Source organism: Mchenga conophoros, linkage group LG17 (assembly GCF_057382185.1).
Source record: "Mchenga conophoros isolate Kocher_MC1m ecotype Shallow Benthic linkage group LG17, M_conophoros_male_GT1.1, whole genome shotgun sequence".
Taxonomy (NCBI): domain Eukaryota; kingdom Metazoa; phylum Chordata; class Actinopteri; order Cichliformes; family Cichlidae; genus Mchenga; species Mchenga conophoros.
Genome location: NC_140542.1, coordinates 40,389,966 through 40,417,324, shown reverse-complemented (window position 1 = coordinate 40,417,324; position 27,359 = coordinate 40,389,966). Strand labels below are relative to the sequence as shown.

Here is a 27,359-nt window from a genome sequence, read left to right as displayed (position 1 = left end):
GGACCTCCCCAACATTGGACACTTTCACAGCTCGTCTGAAAACCCACTTTTATTTTTCAGCTTTTCAATCAGAATGAGTTTGTTCTACTTTTATTTGCCTTATTTCTTACTCAAATCTTCTCATTTTATGCTTCTTTTCTTAAATTTCGTCACGTCTTCCTTTGTTTTTATCTCTTTTGATTATCTTAAATGCACACACACACACATTTAAAACGTTGTTTTAAATGTGCTGTATAAATAAATTTGACTTTGACTAACAAAGTCAAACCTAACCTAACAAACACAAAGTGAGTGAAGAAGAAACACTTGTGGGAATCCCCCCGCAGCCTCGACCCACTGAAGCATAACTAAGGGAGGGTTCAGGGTCAGCGGACCCAGCCTAATGCTTTAACCCTGATCTTTAAACTAGAGAAGTCTTTGTGTTTATCGAATCCAAACTACGAGCTGGTTTCGAGACGAGGCCCCTGAAAGCTGAAGGCTCTGCCTCCCATTCTACTTAAACCACCGGTAAGCCCACAGTCTGCGAAATGCTTCCAGTTTCATTTCCGGCGGCAGACTGCTTCTCACATCTGTACTTCACATCTGTCCACAGCGACATCTGCGACAACTGCTCACGCTCCCTCATCTGTCTGGACCAGGAGGTAAGACTGGAAGTAAGAAAGAGCTGCGGCCGTTTTTTAAATTTGCATGTAAGATTTTGAATGTTTGTTTGTTTTTTCTTTATTGCAAAACAACAACAAAAACCAGAGAACTGTAAGAAAGTTTAGTTAGTGTAAGTTAATCTAACGGAGACGTCGTTTCGATAATAAAATACCACATAAATCTGTTAAATCACATTTGGTGCAGTTAGTGAGCTGGGTGTGGTTCACTCTTGTCAGGAAATCAGACCGCAGGGTTGTGCCTGTGACGCCACTGTGGTGTTCGCCTGGTTTCTTTTTTCAGTCTTTCTCTAAATCGATCATCTTCTCCAAAGTGACCATTCAGATTTGCTTGTTTAACAAACTAAAGCAAAATGTATTTTCACATACTTGAACTTTCGGAATCAACATCACAGAAACGAGTGAGCGATGTTTTTGTTTTTTCAGCTCCGGTGTTGCGCCAAAAACGGATTTCCAAGGTCTCCGTGTGTTTTCATGTGTAACATCTTTACGTTGGTCAATGAGCAGAGTTTACAAAAGGTTATACATAAAATTTTAGAAATTACCTGTTTTTCAAGCGTCTTTATAACTCTGTTATTGTGCCTACATTATAACCAATCCGGTCCTTTGTGTCCGCTTAAAGTATGTTTACCGGACCATTGTAATATTTGTGTTTCTGCTGTCCTCGTGCCCAGGTGACCTTTTTTAAAAAGACATTTTAATGTCAACGAGGTTTTTTCTTTTACTGGATAAATAAAGGAAACATTAAAGTCACGGCCAAAAACTTTACCTTGTTACAGGAATGTTGTTTGTGCGCGTTTCACATATTATACACCAACAAGTTATTTAAAGCAGTTTAAATGCGAGCGATCAGTTTTGGCAAAATAAACTTTAGTCTGACTTTGATCGAAAGAACCGATAAGAGCTGGACACACGTGCTGTAACCATGGCGGTATTTTTGTGCCTCTGTTCCGAGCGCACGTTAAAAAAATGCAAGCGCAAATGTTGCATTTTGAGAAGAAATTTATTTTAGTTTAATTTGAGCGAACAAAATTCATTCCTGCGTGAGAGAAATGCATTTCACTGTTTGCTATTATCCACATCCACGCACAATAACAGCCGCTCTCGCTCAGATCTCTGTGCTCACAGACATCTGCAGACCTGCTCTCAGTGTGTCTCAGCTCTCTGTACACCCTTAGAAGTGTGCCACAAAACCCACCAATCACAGACTTGGATGCAATAATTCTGATTGGCTGTTACGGTCTCCAATCAGCTCGCTAGCTACTGCATTCCGGAAGCACGGTCCAGAATGTAGCTAAAGCCAGTGGAGTGGTTTGGTTTAAACTAGATTAAAAACCAATAACAGTCTCAAAAATATATATTTAAAATAAAATAATGAAACATACTAACAGAAAATGGATTCTTGAAGTGTGAAATTATCAAACAATTTTGATGATAAAGACAAAATGCAGATAATTAAAAGTCTTTATGTGTGAATTTGATTCAGTGCACTACACTGAGACCTAAGAAGGACATTATTAAATAGCTCTGAGGCAAATGAACTGTTGTGGTGCTATTTACAAGGAATGAGGCAAAGAAACTGCACTTTGTTTTTAATTATGGAAATATGACTCGATGCAGTGACTGTGGATGTGTTTTCATTGACTCCACAGATTAAACAGTATAACTGACTCAGCTCAGAAGATCCTTTTTCCATCATGAATGCCAAGCTAACCAAAAGCAGGCAGAGAGCCATCTGCTCTGAGCTGGGGAGAGTCAGGCTGCAGCTGCTGTACAAGGCCAGCGTCCACGGCTTCACCGGTGCAGCATTTCACCAACAATGTGACCACCGCTCTCCCACTGTGTCCGTGGGCTACAACAACTCTGGTTTTGTGTTTGGAGGCTACACCAAACAACCCTTTAATCAGTCTGGAGGGTTTGTGAATGATGATAAAGCTTTTCTTTTTACCTTCACTGGAGAGCAGCTCCTCAAGTATCCCGTCACTGGTCCTGGAAATGCAGTGAAAATGATCGGAAACTCTGGACCTTATTTTGGAGAAGCACTGGTTCTTGTCCATGGAAGCAAGCCAGTAGCGTACAGCAGTCCAGGAAATTATTACAACTTCACTGCTGCAGAGATGCATGGCAATGATCTCAACCTGACGGAGTGTGAAGTCTACCAAGTGGAGGGTAGGTCCACTAGGTTACCGGCTGTCTGCATAATTGATCCCAGACATAAAATAACTTTTAGTTATAATAACAATAACAGGTATCACACGTTATATTCTTGCCCTCTAACAGGCCTTTAATCATTCCCTCCACCCCCTCCACCCTAAATTGAACACGTGGTTAAGAAAATAGATTTCATCACAAGCTCATCCAACCAAAATACTGATGAGTTTATTGCACGGCAGTGGGGTCCATCTTTGATCTGTCCACAATATTCAAGAGTATCAGTTGAATTTTAAGGAAACCTGCAAACATTTGCCCCAAACTGCATTCAAGGTCACATTTACGGTTCTGTGATGGATCGTGAGCCGGGTGAGCGACTGCAGCACTGATGTCCTGCTGTGTTTTTGCTCTTGAACAGAAAGCTCTGAACTTGAGAGGCCATGGAGGACGATAGTGTGGGAGTCTGAGTAAGTGTGACGGAGCCACAGTCCTGACTCTTGTACAGCACACTGATCTACAAACAGCTGGAGGAATATGTTAATCAGTTGGCTGCAATGATATGATATTATATTTACTGACACATATTACAGTTGCTGCAAAAGTTCTGCATCTCCTCGTTTGTGCAGGAAGAGGGCGGGGCTGATTGAGAGCATTAAGAGCTACAAACCCACAGTCAGCTCTGTGACCCAGGCTCGGGTTTTGCTCATCGGACCAGTCGGAGCTGGAAAGTCCAGCTTCTTTAACTCTGTCAACTCTGTATTCAGAGGCCACGTCACCAGCCAGGCCATATCTGGCTCCTCCTCCACCAGCCTCACCACACAGGTGATTGATTATTGTGAGTGGTTTCAGCGGCCCCCTTTCTGTGCGCTGTGCTCTAATCGCTTTGTGTCCAACAGTTTCGCTCGTACTCTGTGAAAGCCGGGCGTGAAGGGAAACCTCTGCCGATAATCTTGTGCGATACCATGGGGCTGGAGGAGAGCAAAGGGGCGGGGCTTGACATCGATGACCTGAACAGCATCCTCAAAGGTCACCTGCCAGACTGTTATCAGGTGCTGCATTACATCAGCAGGACACTGAATGTATGAAACAGAGATTTGTCAGCTGTCGGCTCTAACCGTGTCTCCGTTCCTCCTCTAGTTCAACCCTTCAGCTCCTCTGCATCCTGAGGCCCACGGCTATCACAAGTCTCCTAGACTCAAAGACAAGATCCACTGCGTGGTTTATGTCATTGATAGCTGTAAGATCTCCATCATGCCCACGGGGCTGGAGGAGAAACTGGACGCCATCCGCAGAAAGGTCAACTTAATGGGTCAGTAGAGCCGAGTGCAGTCATTACAGCTGTTTTCCTTCTGAATCTCAACACAACATACAGATACAGCCACTCAAAGCTGCTACTTTCAGCCAGAGGTCAGCAGGCCGACTGTCAGCCACCAATCAGCCGCTGGGAGTCCCGCCTCCTTTCTGCCATAAACACGCCCCTTTCACGCAGAGATGGTGCTTTCTTCAAATAAACTTTGACTTGGATAGTTAGGTATAGGATGAGTCTTTACCTTATAATATAGATTAAATAATAAATACATAAACAAGACTGAATTGAAATTCAACCCTTTTTATAGCTTTCGTTGTAAACCTAAACCAGATATTTTACACTGAAAATCACCAAAACTGTTTCCAGTAAACAGATTTTCATTCATCCATTTTAATCTAATTTAATAAATCGAAACAATTTTAAAGGAAATGAAATACAGAAAAATAATATTCTTGCTCACAGGTCCCAGACCAGATGTGGAGGTCATTTCTGTGACTGGCAGAGCTTCATTTGCTCATTTATTCTGTTGTTTGCGGGCTTGCTACTTCTTCAGACCTCGGTTTGATTATAAGCATGTTCTTCATTATTTCTGTCAGGCTGCAACTTAATATCTTTAATTTATTCTTTAAATTCTTAAATTGTGTAAAGCTCTCGAGCAACTCATAATTTCTCTATATTTTGAGTGTATTATGAGTTTCATGAAGACTGGGACGATGGAATGTGGGACAGGACTGAGCAAACAGAAGTAACCTCATGGTGCCTTCCCAAAATTCGACATTAGCAGACTACCAGATAAATGCAGTCTATACTAGTATGTGAACTCCATAAATGTAAGTTTTTCCTGATTAATATTCAGTTTTTGTTGTTTCTGTTGAAACCGTCCATTTGTTTCAACGAGGAGAATAAATGGTCTCACAGTTACATCAAGATTTTAAAAAGACCAATATTCGGATGTGCGATTGTTTATGAACGCAGCTCTGCGCTGAGACTGTGGAGCAAACCTTGATAAATTAAACGGGCATGTTCCGGCTTGTCAGATCTTCCCACCCAGTAGAAATTAGTCCTGCATATTTTTAAGTCACACTCTGTTATAAAGGGTTAGGGGTTAGTTAATAATAGTGTTAACATGCTGCACAGGTCATGAACAAGACTTTATTTTTAATTTTCGTTGTAAGTGGGCCAAAGCAGTTAATTAAAAGTAGTCTAACATAAATGCTGTAATTTGATTATTTTAATAAACATGTAACTTGGATGGATTGGATGCTGGCGTGACCACAGTGCACACGTCTGCTGTCGCTCACAGTGGTACCGCTCAGGGAGTTTGTGCGTTCGCTCAGACACATGAAACATTAGAGGGAACGTTGGTGCCAAGTACCGTAGGAATAACTTACCTGTATTTGTTATGGACAAACTATGATTAGTATAGAAGTCTATAGAAGCAGAGCACTCTTTGGGTTCAGATCTGGAAGGTCATTCCTCTCAGTCACACTTTCCCCCCCAGATGAGAGCGTTCCCATCCAAAGACTCCAGGTCCTGTGAACTGTCACTAAGCACACAACCATGAACACGTATACCCACAGTGCACACACTGGTGCATCCTCCCTCCTCACCAGAGAGATGAGATTCTATTATAATGATACTGTGATGACTCACTATGTCAGAATCTGTGGCATTTTGGAAATGAGCTTCCTGCTCATTTGTTTCCAGGCATTCCTCAGCTGGTGCTCCTCACTAAAGTAGATGAAGCCTGCCCACTGGTGAAAGAGGACGTGAGAAACATTTACAAGAGTGGCTACATTAAGGAGATGGTGAGGATGGTTCTACAGGGAAAACAAACCTTTTTTAGTAAATACAAATAACGTTGAACATGGTAGGATGAGCCTTTTCTTGTACACTGTGATACAGATGCAGGAGGTCAGCTCCCGGCTCGGCGTGCCGTTGTCCTGCATCATTCCAGTGAAGAATTACAGCGAGGAGTTGGAGGTGGACACCGACTGTGACATCTTGTTGCTCAGCGCCGTCATTCAGATGCTTCGCTTTGTTGATAATTACTTTGACGAGCTCAGTGACCGAATGAGCAACATGCAAACCAAAGAGTAAGAAGAATTTAAGATGGTTCATTTACCTCCAGGTGACCCTGCACAGTGCTAGTTTACTGTGTTACCAGGGTTACTGGGAAGGCGGGAAGAAAGCTTCTTGCTATTTTTGCTTTTCATGAAGAAATCTTTTTCATTAAACTAACATAAAAACATCAAACATGTATTTACTTAAATACTTGGAGCAATTCTATCAGCTGATTCTAAACCAATCAAGTAAATTTCATCTCACCAGATTCCACTAAATATTTTACATTTACATTGTACTTGTGTGACAGAATTACACAGAAAATCAGAAGAAAACAATGACATCAAGGGTGTAGTTACAATATGCATTCCTGTTTGGAAGAAGACAAAGTTGCTTGGCTTATTTAGTGGGCTCATGCGACGCTGACAGATCTGACAATTTAAAATATTATTTTGTGATTTTTCACAAGAAAATAACATTATTACACTTTTAAAACATCTTATCAGAACAGTTGTACTTTGCTGTTGACTTGTGTTAACATAACTTTCCAGCACTCCCTTCAGTTTTTGTCTGCTGCGCTATACAAACACACGTGTTGGACCAAAGCTCTTAATCTTTGAATGCAGGTGTGTAAAATCAAGCATCTGCAGCCTGCCTCTACGAGCATCTGTGGAAGAGTGAGTTACAGTCTTCCACAGATGAAGACTGTAACTCATGATATCATGATACAGTCATGATATCTCCCCCTGACGCCAGGTCAGGGGGAGATATCATCCCCCCCCACGCGACATCGGGTACCAAGGTACGGATTCATGGAAGGACGAGACGGCAGATAGTTTTTATTCGGCAGCCTGTTATAACTGCACCCCAATGCTGTCATGTATATGAGTGCAAAATCATACCTACTGGCAACAGATCAAGTCATGATATTAATCTGTGGTTCCACCAGGGCGTGCCCCGCCTCTCGCCCCATGACAGCTGGGACAGACCCGAACCTCCTGACATGGATGATGTCGGATGGAGCCTCCGGCCGGACAGGTCCACAATAACACGTCACTACGTGGTGATCGTGGGAACTCTTTCGATTCGATGTTCAAAAAGCCAGGATGATGGTGTCACATGTAAATGCAGCGTCGTCATTTTGTTTATGCTTTGTTTTGTTTCCTATTTCTACTTCATGGTTGTTCGTGTGGTTTAGATGCTTCAGTTTTGCACTGTTCTGGTTCATTATAGTCATGTTGCTGCTGTATGCCTCCAGCTATGCCTTTCGGATCTGCAACAATAAAGGTTGTTGAGCATTTTGGCTTCGTTGTCGTGAGTCGCACAGTTTCCCCGTGAACTCTGTGGTGATGATACACTTGTTTTTTTAAATAGAAATTTCATTAAGTTTATATTCGGTTAGGTTTTATATGTTCTCTGACTGGTAACTGACCACTTATGACTTACAAGGACAAAGTTACATCATTTTAAATATGAGGATCATTTGAATAAACCGGTACCTGCCTAAAGTCTAAAACCCACGGCCATCAAATGTTGCATTTGGGCTTCAGACTCTCTGCTGAGTGTAACCTGTAAACTCTCTTCATCCATTGTTTGTGATGTTTTTCTAAATCATAGAAATAATTCTGTCATCAAACCCACTTTTTGCATCAGGGTCTTTTTTTGGGTGTCATAGAAGGAAAAGCAGTGAAAAGGCACCAAACAGATATTTTGTCTGTTTAATTTGTCAGGAGATCACAAAGATAAAAATGGCTGCAATTTATAAACAGTCAGTTTTGTAAAATTCCTTAAATTTCAGCTGAAAGTCTGATTTGATGATTTCAAATCCTCGGAGGTGAAATCTGTGTCTGAACACTGATTGGTGCAAATGCCAAAAGTTTAGTTTGAATAAGTGAGCCAGCATGCACCATGTTTGGGAATACACAAGTAGTTGCTCACATGACTTTGGAACAATACGAAGTTTTGTGAGTCTACATTACTTATAACGGGAAAACGTTGCATGTCTGATTTTACCTGCTAATACCTGCACGTGTGTGTGTGCACGTGGTGTCAGTGTCAGTATCCTCCTTTCCTATAAAATCTCAAAGTGCACAAACAAAGAGAAAAACTGAAATTTATTAATGCAGCTCAGACAGTTACTGTACAGCAAACGGCGCTGGAGTCCCTCCCTCCCAGTGTAACAGGACTGTGGCGCTACAGCCACCTGTAAACCACACACCTGTAACCCGACTCAGCGCCTGCTTGTGCAACAGCATCAATAATCATCAGCTACAAACGTTCAAACAAACACACGTTGAAATAGTGTTTCAAATATCAGTGTTGCGTTAGTGCACATAATAGACAGGGAGCTCTCTCCGACATTAAACCGCTTTGTACAACAAGAATGACGCAGTGAAGAGGAATGTCCTGGAAAAGCACAACACCTGGAATTCAGTGATGATCAGTCGGCTTCTGTTTTCTCCCGTTTCATGATTTTGAAGCATTCCCTCCAGCGAGAGGACGGCCCTCGATTCGTGAGGCTCCTGGAGGAAATGTGTGAAATGCGGAGCTGAAAATGAAGTCCAGCAAAAAGGTTGTTCAGCGATATGGGCAGAGATCGTTAGGACGACTACAAGAAGGGAGCAGAGGAGAGGCTCTTATGGCACAGCTGACGCTGTCAGACAGTTCAAACAGTCGATCGCTTCAGTCATTAACAGAAAAGGCAGCCACGTGAACGAGGAACATCGACTTGAACCACTTGAATAACAGTGCAGAACACACACATTCACACACATAAAGTACACGTGGGATTGGTCCGAGTCCAAAGGCTGATGTTAGTGTCAACCAAAGAGTAAAGCAGGGGAGTTGGCACCGCACCGCCGCTTATATCTGCTAAACGAGCACCAACACGCAAAACATTTTGTTTTGGCTAATTTTACAGCAATTTTTATTTCTGTCCTCTGAAATCAAAGAAGCAGCTCGTTTGAATTTGGCGCCATCTGCTGTTCGTCTCATAAAGTAGACGCACGTGACTATTTAAACATACGTGAATGGCTCACAGTGGAGCGTTACCGTGGAGCGTTACCGTGGAGCGTCAGAGCCAACACTCATTTATGGACCAAGGGATCAACATGGCGATGATGTGTAAAAATAATGATCCATCAACAAAGGACGAGGGCGTTGGCACCTTTGTGCAACTGGTCTATTTAACCGTAGTGGAGCAATACTGCAATAAGTACGCATTAATCCTACTTATTAATGTTTGAGGTTAAAGATTTTCATAAGAACGCAGCCTGTGACATCTCCAGCTAAAAACATGCAGCTAATATGTCTCAAACGCGTCGTATTATCAGTTTTATATTTATAAAATAACAGAATCAGAGGCCACTGCTGTCACCATCACAGATATCTAAAAAAAAGCTTGATCTGCAAACACGAGAAAATAAAACTCGATTTAGAAATTAAAACCAAGAAAGATTACAAAGTCTTGACCATAAAAACGGAGTTAGAGGGGAACAGAAACTGGCGGCTGTCACTTTGGCCCGTCAGCGTTTGGACTCCACCACATCGATCACACACTGTGCTTACCTCAACATCTGAAGAGATGACATTCAAAGAGTAGAAAAGAAATTTAAGAACTTTGCCTCGTGTGTTTTTTCTGTACAAGATTATTAAAAAAAAATTACTAATCAGTTATACATATTTATAAGACAACATTGTTTACGTTACATTAATATAAAGAAATACAAGTTTCGTATTATCTCACTTGTATGCAGTATTCCTTTCTCAGAGCACGTGTGGGCTACATCTGCACTGAGGATTAAACGTATGAGACGCCTGTGATCACAACACAGGTGTTGAACTCCGCTTTACTTTCAAGCTACCAGGAAACTTCACACAATATTGCTGCAATAGCGCCATCTGGCCACAAGGTGGAGCGAAGAGACCCAACCAGGTTCCAGCACTGAACTTCTTCGCCCCGTCTGCTCTGATCCACTGTGAAGTGGAGAAGGTTCATATTTCCCTCAAACTCAGGCAGATGGTTCATTCAGTCCCCCCGCCTGGTTCTTCCCACAGTTTTGGGCTATTTGCGGTCCAGGAAGCTCCCTGTTTCCGCCTACTGAAAAAGGAATACTGCATTTTTGCGCTTCTTGCTTCTTCGGCTTGTGTTCCTCAGCTCTAGTGTGCATCCTGCAGGGCGAGGGAGGGCGAAGGAGCTTGATCTAGGCAGTGCCTTCCTTCGGAGAGGACGGGGTCTGGGATGTGGAGCTGGAGGAAGAGGACGCAGAGCTCTTCAGGGACCCCAGAGTCTTGCTGAACCAAGAGTTCTTATTGGCTTGAATCTCGGTCATCAGAACTCCCCGCTGATGCTCGAGCTCCTGCAGAGCCACAGAAGGATTCAGTCATTAATGAGAGCACGAGCAGGTTTATCACTGTGTCACATCGCTGTGCTTTAATACTCTACAACGCTTCACTCCTTACAAAGGGTCACATGGTGGCCTGCAGTGGGCTCCATGCTTCTGTACGTGCTGCTGTTTTATGTTATTAAGCTGACAGTCGTTATTTGTCACAGCAGAGGCAGAAAACAGATGCAGGAAGTTGAAGTGCATACAGTAAATTTCCTGCTGCTGCTGTTCAGCGTTCTGTGCACGTGATCCAACAGCCAATCAGATCATCAGCAACACGTGTGTTTTAGCTGAATGTCTTTACAGCTCTGATCACGTGCTTGGCATGCCTCCCTGAAAACACTAGATGCCGTTAACACCTGCTGACCTGAATGCGGCACTTTGCCTCCACCAGCTGCAGTTTGGTCTGCGCCAGCTCCAGCTCCAGCTGTCTCAGCTGCTCCTTCAGTCCGTCCTTCTCCTCGTCGTGTGGCTCTGAAGACGTTCTGTCACCACCAGGAGACGAAGTCTGGAGGGACCCGACTGAGCTAAACAGGTCCCTGCAGTTCTGACAGCCCATCACTTTGTTCTGCATGAGGGGGATAAAAACACACAGGTTTACCGCAACAACTTTAAAATTATGGTTAAAAAAAGGAGGTGAGGCCGAGTCTATGTGAAGAAAGGCCTGCTGCTCTATGTCCCGTACAGCATCCTGATTACCACGATGTGATGTTGCACCGTATCATTTATCCAGGCCCGAGGCGGTACCCTGCTAGACCCACAGAGCGCCACACCAGCATCACGCCCATTAAGGACTTGATTGTGCAAACCTGAAGCTCAAAGGTCTTTTGTTCTCTCACGCAACCGTGGTTTTCCTTCGGACTCGGCAAGTGTCCTAATTTGCATCTGAAGCACACTTTGCATTAAAAGGACCGTCTCACCCTGACCATGTCCAGCTCCTCTTTTGTTGCCGCCTGTTGTTTTTCTAGCCTGGTGCTCAGCTGGGAGCAGATCTGAAACCCAGAGAGGAAACCTGGTTATGTTTGACTTGAACAAGATAACAATGCATACATCAATGTGTGCAGTTCACAATGAGGAGACGCCAGCAGACCTGTTTGTATTCAGCTATGATTGCTGTGGTTTTCTTGATTTCCAGCTCTGCTTTTTCCAGCTCCCTCCTGAACACCTCCTTCAGCTGGGACAGCAAGAACAAGATGTCAAAATTATTCTTTTAAAATGACAAACTAATGAGAAAGATGTGCTGACTGTGCATAACGACACAACTGAGGCGTTCAACTCAGCAACTTGACCTGGATTCGCTCTTTTAGAGCCTGCTAGCAACCACCGACTGGTGACCCATATGTGATCTCTCACTGCTACCAAACTGGGATTTTTTATTTACTGGGTGTGTTGATGTGTAACTGGTTCACTATTACCAATTACACAGAAAGAAAATCAGCCCTAGATCAATGCGTGAGCTGGGGCCTCCTGGTGGGCTGCACAGGTACTACAGGTGGGCCACAGTAACAACAGAAATTCAGTTCAACTTATTTATATAAAAAGTGAATATTATTATTGTGATATTACTGAAATGTAATGCTCTGTGTTGACCTTTGTGTCCCAGTGGCAGGGTTAGGACATACAGGGCTTTCTCTTGTATTTTGCTCTGAGCAGAAGCGGGGCAACTCCAGGCCTCGAGGGCCGGTGTCCTGCAGGCTTTAGATGCATCCTTGATCCGACGGTAATGAACTCACCATCTGATTCAGGTGTTGACCCAGGGTGAGATCTGAAAGCTGCAGCACATCGGCCCTCGAGGCCTGGAGTTCCCCACTCCTGCCTTAGAGCGAAGATTTAAGACTGGTTGGCTGATTGTTGGGGGCCGCAGCACTCGACTTTGGGAATGACCGATTTAGATTAGTGATACAGGGCCTGCGTTATTTGATCACTGCTGTAATTGCACAGCTTACTCCGGTGTTTTCTGGTCACTGATGTAACCTGTTAAGCAGCGTGGATGTTACCTGAGCCGTCTCCTCCTCGTGTCGTTTCTTCTCCTCCTCCGTCTCCACCAGACGTTGCTTTGTGGTCAGCAACTCTTTGTTCAGAACATCGGCCTTGTCTTCTACCTGAGTGCACGTACACACACATCGTGTAGTAAACAACGTTCACACAAGCGGCAGACTACACAAACACCTGCTTCTTTACAGGATCGTTTACTACGCTCATCAATCTGGTCGCTTGGTCGTTTTCACGCCGCGCAGCTCGTCCGAGCTCTACCTGGAATACTTTCTCTGCTACGTGGGGCCTGAGCCACGTTCCTTTTACTGGAAATTCACCAGACTTACATGGATACAGAAACCAGGAGTCGGCAGGTTAAGACCGATTCTGACCGAGTCCAGTGTTTGCATTCTCACGTGTGCTCATTTGTGTAAAGATGCTCACGGCTAAAGCACGAGTGTAAACAGCTCCGGTTTCAGAGTGTTTGGAGGTTTCGTAGACTTTTTATTACCTGGTCAAGGTCGTTCCGAAGGGCGATTTTACTGGTGACCAGTTCGTGTGCCAGGTCATCGTTCTCCTGTTCAAGTCGCATGCTGGCCTCCTGCAGGCGACGGTTCTCTCTCTGCAGACATCAAACGCACACAATCGCAAACACTTGCAAAGCAGGGGTGTCAAACACAAGGCTCGAGGGCCAGAATCGAGCCAGAAGAATACTCCAGTCTGGCCCCAGAAGGAAACTGCATTTCCACATTTTTACAGCTTTCGCTACATTGATACCAAAGTCATTAAATATTAGAAAAACGATTTATATTTATTTCCATTTGTGTTTTAATTTATAAAAATAAATCTGTATTTCTTACAACTTAATCCCAAAGACTCATGACGACAGATTTATAGTAATAATAATATCATCCATTTTATTTATAGGTGACTTTACATCAGTGCAACAAAATAAAAACAGCAGCTAAATGAAAAATGATGAAGGGTATGCAGTCCTGAGTGGATGGGTTTGAAGACGCGATTTAAAAGTGGAGACAGAGTTCGTAGTCTGGAGATCAGCTGGAGGTGCGTCCAAAGTCTCGGCCAGAAGGACTGAAGGCTCAGAGTCCCGAAGAAGTCAGGCGAGCAGGTGGGACAGAAGACGAGTGGGCGTGTGCGAGTGGGCGTGTGCGAGTGGGCGTGTGCGAGTGGGCGTGTGCGAGTGGGCGCGTGCGAGTGGGCGCGTGCGAGTGGGCGCGTGCGAGTGGGCGCGTGCGAGTGGGCGAGTGCGAGTGGGCGTGTAAGAGTCGGCGTGTGCGAGTGGGCGTGTAAGAGTCGGCGTGTAAGAGTCGGCGTGTAAGAGTCGGCGTGTAAGAGTCGGCGTGTAAGAGTCGGCGTGTGCGAGTGGGCGTGTGCGAGTGGGCGTGTACGTATGGAGGAGATCAGATCAATATGGAGGAGCGAGGTTATGAAGCGCTTTGAAGGTAAGAAGCAGGAGGTGAACTAACGGAGCTGTTTAAGCACAGATTTCATGTGTTCAGTCGATCTAAGTCCTGATGCAATACGAGCAGCTGCTTTTTGAACGAACTGCAGTTTATGGAGAGACTCATGAGCAGGTCACAGAGAGGAGAATCACAGTAACCTAAACGAGATGTGACAAGAGGTTAATATTACGAAGAAGAAAATATTTCTATGTGCTGTGAAGGAAAGAGCCGGGATGACCCCAGGACTCTTACCTGAGGGGAAGGTGTGACAGAGTTATCAAAGCGTTTCTTTACATGCAGAAAAAAAAGCAGGTCTTTTTTATATGACGATCTCTCAGCTGTGATTTGATGCTGCATAAATGAAGTGAAACTGGATTGGCTGACAGACATCTCTGCTGTACAGGCTGCGAGGTTCATCCAGGCTTGGTGTTAATATAATCATCACATGACCACAGTTTAACTCAAACAGAAGGTGTTATTGTGACATTACAGTTATAGGTGGCCGTGTCAGGCTCAAGTCCTCACTGCAGACCATGAGCTGAGTCTCATGACTGCTGCCCGCCTTCAAACAGGCTCACATGACGACCATGAACGGGACTGTTGTGATGGTTGTGAGCAGTCATCTGACCTGATATCCCGTCACTCTTACCCTGCCTGAGTCTCCGCACGCAAACAAGTGGTTCATCTGAAAGCTCTGAAAACCTTATCTGTTATTTACAAACAGCAGCAGGAACTTCAAAGACAAAGAGGAAAAAACACGTCTGATTGTTGTGAGATCAGCTGTTACCCACACACGTGTCATCATTTAGAACGATGACACAGCCGATAGTTTACAACAAGACCCTGAACTACTTTAGTCAGCGCGGTCACATCATATCAGTGTAAAAGTACATAAACACATGAAGGAAGTCACAGACTCAGGACACATAAATATAGATGAAATGATCGCTGTTGGGGCAGAAACTTACCGAGCGTTTTCAAATCGAGCCTCAGGCGCACGCTTTAACACATGATCCTGACACCGACTTCCCTTCTCTGCTTGACACTGCCCAGCCCGACTCGCCCTCCCTGCCCTCCCTCACATTTATCTGCTTTTAGTAATAATTCAGTTTGTACTGCAGATACAAAAGTACATCTGCTCGGACACAAAGGAAGCCAGCACACACTTAAACTGGGGTCTGAAGCCTTATAGAAACACTGAATCGTTACATTAGCCACAAAATAACTACATAGAAATAATTACATTTTACAAGCAGCAACACTTGTGCGTTTGTGTTGTTGTTGTGGAGGAGAGCAGCTTCAGCAGCTTATCTGTGATAAACTCTTCCTTCCTCTAAAAGCAGCAGCTTACACACCAACGTGGCACTTTTGCCTCTAACAAGCAGATTCAGATGTAATTTTTTTTTTTTTTTTTTTTTTTGGGGGGGGGGCCTGTCATGGGTGTTTGTGTCTTGTGATCAGATCAAATGCTGCGTCCATAATATTACTTGGAAAGATGAAGGAGCTGCTTCAGACGCCACCTCTCTGTTCAGGCACTGCAGTGAAGTCACATTTACTTTGTTCTGCACTCGTCTCCTTCCTGTCAGCGTCTTTAACTATTTCAGTGTTAACGGCACTATCATGTATCATATACTGTGCACATTTACTGACTACAGAAGCCTGATGTGCTTAACTGAGCAAAGGCAGGTTTACTACGACGCACTTGTGCATCTCGGTTTGGCCTAATTGTGGGTAGAAACATGAAGCCAAGTGGAGGTAATTCTTCATCATCACATGACGCTTACATGTAACATCCACTCTTTACTGTGACGCCTTACTTTCCTTAAACGATTCAGGTTCATCCTACTGAGTCACGCAGTAACACTGTCCTCCTCAGCTGGACAGTCTCTTTGTGAGCTTCCAAAAATAAAACTCGTCAGAATCATCAAATATCTGCCTCAGTTTGTTTTACCTCAGGACGAACAGAGAAAGATGAACCCAGTGGAGACAAACCTTTGCAACCACAACAACCCAGCAGCTCAGCCCAAAAATACGTTTTATTAATAGCAGGGTCGACGACGATGAAAGTCAGCGCAGCGAGAAAAGTCGCACTTCACGTCAGAACAGTTTTAAAAACAGACCAAACAGCGACGTGCTCATTTCTAATCTTGGAATCACGGCTAATTTTATCTATAAAGGCAGCTCCTTCATCAGAAACGTAAAGAGCCGAGTGCTCAACACTTTAGCTTTCATGTGACCTGATTGTGTAAAAAAACAGATTTAAATTCCACACCTGGTGGGTGAATCTTATCTATACGTGGGTGCGTACCTGGTAGCGTTCGATGGGGTCTTCTTGTTGCAGCTGGCTCTCTCTCAGAGTCTGATATTCCTTCTCAAACTTCTTCAGCTTTTTGGTCGGGACCTGAAAACAACAGCAAAGTTAATTAAATCATCATTTTACTGTTGACTTTGTTTACTTGGCCTGATAAAAATCTCAGCCCATCCCAGTTGTTTGTGAGCTGGGGGGGGGGGGGAGCGTGGGAATAGGGAATTGGATAAAACAGTCAGTGGCTCTCAGCTCTTGCATCATCTTCCTGTGTCGGTGGGAACCATCAGCTACTTCTCTCTGCACCAACGCTGCTCTCATGCCTTCGTTCCACGACAGGATTAAGCAGCAGAGGTCAAAGGTCAGAGTTAGGTGTCACGTTGAGAAACAAACCAACGGGGCTTCATGAAACAACATCCACGTGATGCGTCACGTGACATCAAAGCGATCGAACTCTGAACATCGCTGCCGAGCCGGTGCGGTGTTGTGGCTCGTGCTGCACGGTTTCTACTCTCTGTTGCTCCGTCTGCCTTTATCAGCGTTAATATCTGCTGCACATCTGCGTGTTGTTCTGCGACTTTCCCATGAGACCTCATTAGAAACAGGAAAAACAAACCAAACAAGCACCCGCTCGGCTCACAAGCTTTACAATGTCCTGCTATAAATCAGCAAGCGGTAACCGCGGATCAGAAACGTCCAGTTCACGCTGCACGCTGGGCACGTTACAGGGGAACTGTGCCGTCACTGCACGTGCTCAGGCCTCACTATGTGAAATCATTTCAGCAGTTTTGTTGTGCAAAACCAGTCACGGCAACTTGTAAAAAGCACCAAATCCATCATGAAATGGTTTCGATTCATTATCAGACTGAAGGTTTTAACAGACGCGACCTGCGATCAGTGAAGCTTCGAAGCATTACCAAAGTCCTCGACACCAAGAGACGGCAAACACCACAGCTTTACTCACATAATTCACTACATTAGGTGTGTGTGTGTTTAGGTGGGTGGTAACAGCGTTGCCATAGCGCCAACTACTAGGGCTGGGGGGTCAGTCACATGACCCCCTCCTCTGAGACGCCTGTGTGTTTGTAGTCGTTGTGTATCCTCCACTGCTGCCTGTTTCACACACTGTGTTACACTGAAGCAGAATGAATGAAGCTAGCAGCGCTCACAGCCTCTGTAGGAATACTGTCAACTCCAGAAACAACCAGAAACATAAACGACTTCCTTATTTGTACTGGAGGACGTTGTTTAGTACACGGAGTACAGAAGCTATCTGGAGCACTGACGAGAATGCACTGTACATTTAAGATTGAATATCAGAAATGATAATACAGATAAAAAGAACAGCATCCAGTATTCTCTCTTCAGCTTCAACACTGCAAAATGTTTCTCCTGTAATACCGAAGCTGAGGTACAAGCATTACGAGGAGCTCAGTGTTTGAACTACACTGTAAGTGCCCACGTCACAGGTTACATCCTGGAAAATGAGCCAACACAGCGCAGCAGTGTATTAGCTTAAGACAGGGATAAGAATCCTGCTGCACATTTCCATTAGGATTAAAAGCCAGAGGACGAGTTATTAAGACCGCCCACCTGGGCAGTCATTACCTGTCCTTGCCAGTGACCTGCGAGTTGACCCTCGACTTTACGACTCGGGCATCGGCGAACGAGCGTCACGCTGTTATCTATGGGACATTCAATTCCCGAGCAGATAACGACAAAACGAGTCCGAGAGCTGTTATCTGTGTGGGAAGAAAGAGCAGCCTGGCCTCTGCCGGCGGGTTAATAATCGCTTTATTGTAACAAAACAATGCAGATGTGCTGTTCTCCTGCAGGGCTGCCAGATCCAGTTCAACTACAGAGTCACTGCGTGGCGTTTTGGACGCCGCCACGCTGTCCAGTGTTTCTCGTTATGGAGTTTGACCCTGCGGGTCTGTGTGCGTTAGGCGAGTGTGCAACGATGAGCTGCTGCACGTGCATTTTTAAACAGCTGACGCTTCAGTGCAGCAGTGGCAGTTAGCTCCTCGGACGCGGAGTTTAAAACAATATTTAAAAAGAGCCAGCTTCCATCTCAGCTGATCTATACGTAAACCTCCTGATACGCAGCAGCCATAAATTATTGTACAAACACAATCTGTGAGAGCGAGAGAGAGAGAGGGTTTCAGCGAGGGAATGACTCATGCTTCCTGAGGTTTGCTGTTTTAAATAAACCTCCCTCTCTGCTGTGTCGCATTCACTTTCCTTTATCGTCTCATGTCATCCATTCAGCCGTTCTCTATAACCTAATCTAACCAGTAACAAGCTGCACACACTCCAGGCTTCCTGCGTGCGATGGCGCCACACACATTTCTGCAGGATGACTGAAGTTAGACGGGCGCATTTATTCAGTCTTTACTGCAGTTTCTGCTCGTGTAACTATTCTGCATTTCCCTCTGCTCTCCTCATCTCACAGCGAGCCAGCTTCACTGTTAATAACGACTTCTGTTTCTTAACATGATCACCGAGTCAGCCAAACTATCACTGAAGAAATGCGTCTTACACTGCTGCTGTTACACACCCGCAAACACCCGTAAAACACACAAACATTACAACACACCTGTGTAATGAAAGCGCAGGCTTTGTTAGGAGCAGCAAGGCTTTCTTTAAACATCCAATCCTGCTGCAGCTACAATCAGCACCGCCGCCTCCATAACCTTTCAGCTTTCCTCGAATTGGTTTTATTATCATAAAAAGACGACATTCACGTACATGCTCCTTTTTTTCAGAGAAACAATTGAAACCATATTGTCCTTCACAGTGAGCAAAGTGTGTAAAAGAACCCGTAAACCTTTCATCGCTCGCAGTATTAAAGTTTTACACTCCGTCATACACGCGACGCAGCACTTCGGCTTATCAGCAGCTCTGAGCATATTCTCTGGCTTCTCAGGTGATATGCATGTGTGTAGTTATGCGTCACGCTCTATATTATGTCGTGTGTAAAACGGGCCAGAAGAGACATTTTTCACTGGCTGGAAACCTTTTCAGATGCAAAGAGCTCGACCACACGAGCGTGAGCGCAGGATGAGCCGAGCTCTTTCTCAAAGATCACAGGGACACAAAACACAGATTAACCTGGGAGACACAGAGACACAGGGACACAGGGACACAGAGACACAGAGACACAGAGACAAAGAGACACAGAGACACAGAGACACAGGGACACAGAGACAAAGAGACAAAGAGACAAAGAGACACAGGGACAAAGAGACACAGGGACAAAGAGACACAGAGACACAGAGACACAGGGACACAGAGACAAAGAGACAAAGAGACAAAGAGACACAGGGACAAAGAGACACAGAGACAAAGAGACACAGGGACAAAGAGACACAGGGACACAGAGACAAAGAGACACAGGGACACAGAGACACAAAGACACAAAGGGACACAGGGACAAAGAGACAAAGAGACAAAGAGACACAGGGACAAAGACACAAAGAGACACAGAGACAAAGAGACACAGGGACACAGAGACAAAGAGACACAGGGACACAGAGACACAAAGAGACACAGAGACAAAGAGACACAGGGACACAGAGACAAAGAGACACAGGGACACAGAGACACAAAGACACAAAGGGACACAGGGACAAAGAGACAAAGAGACACAGGGACAAAGACACAAAGAGACACAGAGACAAAGAGACACAGGGACACAGAGACAAAGACACAAAGGGACACAGGGACAAAGAGACAAAGAGACAAAGAGACACAGGGACAAAGACACAAAGAGACACAGAGACAAAGAGACACAGAGACAAAGGGACACAGAGACAAAGGGACACAGAGACACAGGGACACAGAGACAAAGAGACACAGGGCACAGAGACAAAGAGACACTGGGACACAGGGACACAGAGACAAAGGGACACAGAGACAAAGGGACACAGAGACAAAGGGACACAGAGACACAGGGACACAGAGACAAAGGGACACAGAGACACAGGGACGCAGAGACACAGGGGCACAGAGACAAAGAGACACAGGGCACAGAGACAAAGAGACACTGGGACACAGGGACACAGGGACACAGAGACACAGAGACAAAGGGACACAGAGACAAAGAGACACAGGGACACAGAGACAAAGGGACACAGGGACACAGGGACACAGGGACACAGAGACAAAGGGACACTGGGACACAGGGACACAGGGACACAGAGACACAGAGACAAAGGGACACAGAGACAAAGAGACACAGGGACACAGAGACAAAGAGACACAGGGACACAGGGACACAGGGCACAGAGACAAAGAGACACAGGGACACAGAGACAAAGGGACACAGAGACAAAGAGACACAGAGACACAGAGACAAAGGGACACAGGGACACAGGGACACAGGGACACAGAGACAAAGAGACACAGGGCACAGAGACAAAGAGACACTGGGACACAGAGACAAAGAGACACTGGGACACAGAGACAAAGAGACACTGGGACACAGAGACAAAGAGACACAGGGACACGAGCGCTGAGAAAGACGAGCAGGCCGAAGGAGGACCACGTGGGCGGGGCAATCAGGACGAGACTGGTGTGTATGGTGACACTGGGATGAAAATAACCTCCCCGTCCTATCACCACACAGCAAGGAGTAAACTGACCTGTATGCCAGACAATACTCCATTACACGTAACACAAGTACTCCATTACATGGTCAGCTGGGCCCTGGCCTCACCCTCACATTGGTTCAATTCTGCTCACATGTTTGTGTAACAGCACTTTGAAATATAGCCGACTGAAACATAAAGACAAAACAATAAATGATTTGTAATTATTACTGTTCCATAACTGAGTGCAGGCTTACATGCTGGCATTCCCAGTGAAACATGCCTCCTGTTTTTTATTATTTAAGGAATTTCAGGGACGGGTCTGTTTAGCAAGCTCGCACGAGCTGCATCACCTTGCTGAGTAACACACACTGTACCCACTGGACTCCAAGGTGAATCATCAAACTGTAGATATTAGAGGGTCGACTCCAGTCAAGGGAAAAGCAATTTAAGATTCCTGCGCTGCAGCAAAATGGTCCCAGGCCCACTTTTAGATTCCTGACCTGAATCGCTGCTGCAGAAAATGGAATTGGTCCCAAACCTCGGACTACAAGAACGGAAGAAGGGTGAAGTCCACTTACAAGAAGGAGCAGCCGAGGAAATGAGGACGACAGCAGCTGGACATTTGAGCCACAGAGAAAAAAATAGGGCACGTAATTCAATGAAGCGCGTGAAGGAAACACACACACACGTCTCATTGATTCCAAATTAAGATCAGTAATTGAAACAAAGTGACTGTCACGAAGCAGCACTGACTGACAAACCTCAAATATCTGACACACTTTCAGAGGAACAAACACCCACATGTTCACACACGTGTTTACACCATTTAACGCACGGAAAGAAAAAGGCATTTTCAGTAATAGCGGCATTTTCCTCCTCTGTACATGACGCAGGACGGTTAAAAAAATAAAGATAAGAAAGCGACAACAGAAAAGAAAAACAGCTACAGCAGCAGGTGACTTCAAACGTTCCTGTTCTAAAAACTGCAGTAACCAACAGTCATTAGAAACATGAGGCCAAACTGTTGTAGATGTTTTAAAAACTACAAGACATCAGAACAGACCTACCACTGGTCTGGGAGCTCGGCGAGGTCTGGAATGGGCAACCAAGCACGCCAAGGCGTCCTCCTCACCCGGTCGGTCGACTACGTGAGCATCGTACGCCACCATGATAGACACCTCCTGCATCATCTTGACTCCCGCTTGCTCCCGGCAGCAAGGAGGAGGAAAAGCGGGAGAGTGCAGCCGACAGGTTTTGTTCCTGGCAGTGAGGAGGCGGCGAGCGGCTGCCTGCGAGTCCCTCAGGAGCCGAGCCCCGCCCAGTGAGAGGAGGAGAGGTGGGGGCAGCGAGAGAGCAGTACAACACACCTGTTTGTTTCTCTCTGTAACGCTAGAAGTGTGTGACAGAGGACGATGAGTTTGCTTTTTCTTCCCCTCCACTGAGTGAGTACTTCCCTGTTGCTGCCTCCTCTCTTCTCTCATTTGTGCCTCTCTCGCTATCGCTGCCTGTCCTCATCTATCTGCAGCTCTTTTCAGGCTGCACATTTCTGTTTCCTGCAGCTGGTAACAAAAATACAGATAAAGGCTCGTTCACACATCTGCACTGCTTACGTGAGAGGTTAGGGGACATAGGAAGGAAGTTGTCAGATCAACCACAGTGACATGACTGTCTGTGTTGCACATCGCTCCAACAGCACAACCCAGGAAGTGAAGTGACAGCAAATACAGAGCTGTCCTGGAAGACGCCCGAACACGCTTAATGTTCTCTGAAAGGACCCAGAGCTGAACTCTGCACGAGAAACCCACATAGGCACGAACAAGCTCCTGCTTTTCTTTTTCTTTAAGCGTCTTTGGAGCTTCAGAGTCTACAGTTTGCCTTCTATCAGTTATTCTCTCAGTCTTATCCACTCAATGAAGCAATAGCCAGAGCTAAACGGTTACTTTTACTGAAAAACACTCATTTAAATCCTGGTGTCAAATTACTCTTTCACTCCTTTATAAGTCAACAAAGTTAAAGTTTAAGTGAAATGAAGTAGTTAAAAGTTAATATTTGCTAGCTAACCAGCCAGGACTACAGACGGGTCTGCGTTTCACTCCAACTGAATAAGTAACCGACGCCAAGGCACTGAGGATGAGACCGAACAGAGCTGACCAATGGGAACGATGGGTTTGGCTGGTCCAGTGACCGGACTGCTGTGGTGCAGATGTTTCCATTTTCCCTGATTACATAACCAGCGGTCCCCAGCCCCCGGTACTGGTCTGCGGGTCGTTTGGTACCGGTCCGTGAGAGTTGAAGCTCGAGTGTGACATTTATGTTTTTCAGGGTTTTTATTGTTAACTCAGTTTTGCTGGGTCTTTTCCTGTGTGTTGGGAATAAATCTTCTTTTTGTGGTACTGGTTTTATTTTGTTGTATTTATCTGCGACACCTTAAAGGCCGTGAAACGTCAGCATAACTGTGACGGTCCCCTCAGACATGAGCTGGGCAGCACAAAGCACAGTAGTGAGTCTGCAGCCACACGCTGCACAGTAACGAGGCAGGTTATGTAGGCAAAGTTGGTCTTTGTGATCCACCCAGGAGTTTAGCATAAAACCACAGGCTCTGTCATGCTTTTCTGCACTTCAGCCACAGTGGAAAGCTGCCAGTCATGGATGGGCCTCCCCAGACATCAGCATTACTGAAGCAGTGTGGGACCGTCCTGACAGAGAACCGAACAAAAAGGCGACCAGCATCCAAAGAAGAGCTCCGACGGTCCTTCAACGAGCCTGCAGAACGTTTCCTGAACACTACAGCAGCTGTGCTAAAGGATTCAAACACTAAACACGGACCTTCAGGTGCACACGCTCCAGTGAACTGCTACATTTACTATTTACCGAGACAAACCCCTTTAATACGGTTATAATGTAATAATAATGTAATAATAACGTAATAATTCTTCACTCATCCCTTCTTTGACAAGCTACAGCTGTCTCTATAAATGATTCTGCCCTTTTACACAAACACAGCCTTCTCCTCTCTTCCTCTCAGTTCATTAAAGTTTTGCTTTCTTAACTCCAGCTGCGCTCCGATGAACGTTTAAGAAGGCTAGAAATGTAAATTCCTGATCCCCAGAAAGGCTGAGCCACCCTACTACCCCGTTGTGTTCATCAAGCCGAGGTGCCGGTGAATTCTTTCCCCGTTTTAAGCAGCTTATAGAATTTGGTTGATCCGATTTAAACGTCGGCAGAAAAAATTGAGAAGGGGGGGTGGTGAAGAGAAAGAAGTGCTGGGGGGCCGTTCTGCCCATTAGCTAAAGCGGTGCTAGCATGTCGTCCCCACAAAGATGGCTACTAGGTCCAACGGCCTTTCGTTTACATATCAAATGGTTTAACTTCTCATGAGTGGAAAATCAGATATGTTCAGAGTGGCTGCTTCCTTCTCTCATCTTTGATCTCGCCTGTTAGAAACATGACTAACAGACGGTCACAGTCATCAGTGAGCGTGTGGGACGGCTGAGAGCGTAACAAGTCCATAGATTAGTGGAAGGTTTGGTTTTCGACACGACTGGCATAACCAAACGTGGCCTGGCATGCCCGGTTACGAGATTTCATGTGGCGTGTGTGACGTGACATATTCAAGCTTGTGTAACATGTGACCTGTGGGTCAGCTGGTGGGAGTGGGCAGCAAGACTCCTTTCTCCTCTTACGGTTTTCTTTGAGGCCCTTTTTGTGTTAATCTGCTCACACCTCTGTCCACGGGGAGGAAAAGAAAATGTGGAACAACTCGAGAAGGGCTGAGAAAAGTTTCTCTGCTATGACGTTTATATCACAGATATAAGTCACTACTTTCATGTTTTGGTTCCTCACTGCTCCCAAAAAGCTGAATTCTCCGTTTCCATCTTCAGTCTCAACTGTAAGGCCAACGTGAACAACTTCAGCACGTTCTGCACGATAACGAGTCCGTGAGCCTAACATTCCAAAGTAAGCACAAACGCTCGTTCGATCACGGCGGTGAGTTTGTGTTTTTGTTTGAGCAAAGTGCCAAAAAAAGAAAGTCTGTGCTCAGCTCGTCAACGCAAGAAACAACGCAGGAGCGAGAGAACGGCGAGGTACGATGAAGGAACGAGCAGAACGAGGCGCAAAGTGTTTCTGCTCATCCTTTCAGACAGACGATAACTCCTCTTCCTCCTCACATGTGAATCGGGACACTGATGGGAACCACACACTCTGTCAAAGTTTTTACAGCCTTCCCTCGACGCCTGTTTAACAGTCACTTCGTACCACAGAACACGTCTATGCTGTTTAGTTGTTCAAATTTACTCCAGTTTTGAAGTAAACAGGTTGTGTGGGTGCACAGAACCAAAATACTACTAAAGCCACCAATGCAGAAGACTCCTGAGCCGCAACACAGGATATCCTGTATGACGACAAACACAGAAGCACACGAGAATCATAAGAGAACAGCATCTTATCAACGTGGCCTCGAGCCGACTCGCTCGGGATAAGAAAATGTAAAATATTACAGTACGTATCACTGAGACGCAGGGGAGAGGAGGGTGGGTGATTATCTCTTCCATCTTTCTTCTCCTTCCTTCCTCTGTCGTAACACAAACCGCTGACACAAGTACACACAGCATCGCACACACCGTGTACCGTTCTTTGGTCTCTGGTGAGCTCGGCAAATTCCCTGAATGCCAGCGGCCGCTTTAAGGTCAGTAGGAGGATCGTAACGGCATCAGGAAGTATTTTAGGGAAAACACGGCCTGGACCGCCATCCATAGAAACCGTGTTGTAGGTGATGGATTCACAGAGCAGAGGAAAACAAATGCACAATAAAGACTTTTACAGAAGACTAAAGAAGCAAAGATAAACGTATATGGTACAGAAACTGCACTGTGTTTAACCTCTCTGGCCTGGTGCTCCAGATACTTCCACCTACTGCACATCACTTCATTAGAGCGTTCTGACTGACAGCACAGGGCTCAGTTCCTTCCTGCTTCACAGTGAGTGATGCTTTTTACATTTCAGGATGGCTTTCAATACCCAGAATGAGACAACGTAATCACTAATGTTCCTTAAAGTACAGCATTTAGTCACAGCTCACCTCTGCAGAGCGTGGTGCACGTGAAACACGAGTAACCCTGCTGTGGCACATGAATAAGCAGCTCAGCGAGTGCGATACCGCTGCAGGCCACCTGAGAGAGAGTGCACTGTGTACAAACCACGGGTGCTGCTGTGGTCCAGACTACCACAGGCTACAACCACATACAGCAGCCAGAACTGCACCTCTGACTCATCTGGCTCAGTGGATACAAGATTTACATGAATACCCTTGCATTATGTGCAAAGGCCTTGTGTGTTTGTACACACTTGCACAACTGTCTCTTACCTTGATGTTGCAGGCCTGCTCCATGAGCCTTCGGGCGTTCTCTGCAGCTCTGTATCGTTTGGGGAGCTGGACTCTGAAAAACTTGAGAGCCCCCTCGAAGTCTGCCTGCAACAGGTCCTCTTTAGACGTCTGGAAGGAGACGAGGAGGAGTGGGAGGAGAGAGAACAACAAGGGATAATTAATGAGACACAAACGTCTTAATGAGAGTTTTATACTCAAAGACTAAGAACCAGTGATAATACAGAGAAAACTGTAGTTACACACTTAACTTGTTGTAAGCATTCCCTTACGTGTTATAGCTCTTATTGTAAAACAATAGTTACACTGTAGTTTTATAAAATGATATTTCCTGTGCAGCCAGTTACTTTTAATCATCTCTAAGCAAAGGCTGAGAACTCTCAGTCCATCGGAGTCCTGCTGTGCTAATCCCATGCTGCTCTCCTCCTTCAGCACCTTGTTTATGCAGCAGCATGAGAACCATTTGTAACTCCCATATTTAAACCCTTCACCCCTTGAAATCCCTGATAGGAATGACCACTGAAGCTCTTTTCTGTCATTTTTCAAGCCTCTGATGGGAGACGAGAGGTGACACGTCCTCACGAAACTCAGCGGCTTTCTTTTCCAGTTCCTATTCTAATGGTCATCAAACCACGCGTTTACTGACACATACCGAGGCGTCGAACATCATCTTTATGGGGTAAAGAGATCACAGAGTATTTAATAGGAAAATATTTAGTATACACATCCAGAAATGCATACACTATTATATATTGTACATATATTTATTAGTTTCAGGTTGGCCATTCTTGTATTTTGCTCGTTTGTGTTGTTGTGTTTGCACATCTCTGTTGCTTGTGGGGCTTGCACACAAGAATTTCACTCGCATGTGCTGTGCCAGTGTGCCTGCACATGTGATGTGACAATAAAAAGTGATTTGATTTGATTTGATTTGATAACACAACAATACCGCCACCCTGTGGTGAGAAGATGCAAAGACACCAGAATCTGTGTCGAGCGTGTGCTTTGAGATCAGAGAGCGTTTTCCTTGTAAGATTATTTTTTGTTCCATTTCTGCAGACGGAATAAACGTGG

The 27,359-nt window shown here is 45.2% G+C and overlaps 2 protein-coding genes across 5 annotated transcripts in view; one reads left to right on the top strand and one right to left on the bottom strand.

Moving 5' to 3' along the window:
• The first annotated feature begins 374 nt into the window (after positions 1–374).
• Positions 375–7,486, top strand: LOC146555987 (interferon-induced protein 44-like). Of its 3 annotated transcripts, none has more exons than XM_085251402.1 (10): positions 375–507; positions 593–641; positions 2,312–2,828; positions 3,229–3,277; positions 3,437–3,632; positions 3,707–3,859; positions 3,948–4,119; positions 5,827–5,927; positions 6,025–6,215; positions 7,133–7,486. In XM_085251402.1, the coding sequence occupies exons 3-10, from the start codon at positions 2,357–2,359 to the stop codon at positions 7,230–7,232; spliced, it is 1,434 nt and encodes a 477-aa protein (XP_085107528.1). In that variant the 5' UTR covers positions 375–507; positions 593–641; positions 2,312–2,356; the 3' UTR covers positions 7,233–7,486. The 3 variants fall into 3 exon arrangements, with proteins under 3 accessions (XP_085107528.1, XP_085107529.1, XP_085107527.1); XM_085251403.1 differs by having other exon boundaries at positions 593–653; XM_085251401.1 differs by lacking the exon at positions 375–507 and having other exon boundaries at positions 513–641.
• Positions 7,487–8,280: 794 nt separating this feature from the next.
• The window catches only part of rabgap1l (RAB GTPase activating protein 1-like), a 92,968-nt gene continuing 73,889 nt past the window's right edge, over positions 8,281–27,359 (bottom strand). For both annotated transcript variants that reach the window (XM_085250991.1, XM_085250992.1), the window contains exons 19-26: positions 26,268–26,396; positions 16,314–16,406; positions 13,054–13,164; positions 12,566–12,670; positions 11,659–11,742; positions 11,489–11,560; positions 10,936–11,136; positions 8,281–10,541 (exon numbers count right to left, since the gene is read on the bottom strand). In XM_085250991.1, the coding sequence (XP_085107117.1) occupies positions 10,386–10,541; positions 10,936–11,136; positions 11,489–11,560; positions 11,659–11,742; positions 12,566–12,670; positions 13,054–13,164; positions 16,314–16,406; positions 26,268–26,396 (951 nt within the window). In that variant the 3' untranslated portion in view covers positions 8,281–10,385. The remainder of the gene's footprint in view (positions 10,542–10,935; positions 11,137–11,488; positions 11,561–11,658; positions 11,743–12,565; positions 12,671–13,053; positions 13,165–16,313; positions 16,407–26,267; positions 26,397–27,359) is intronic.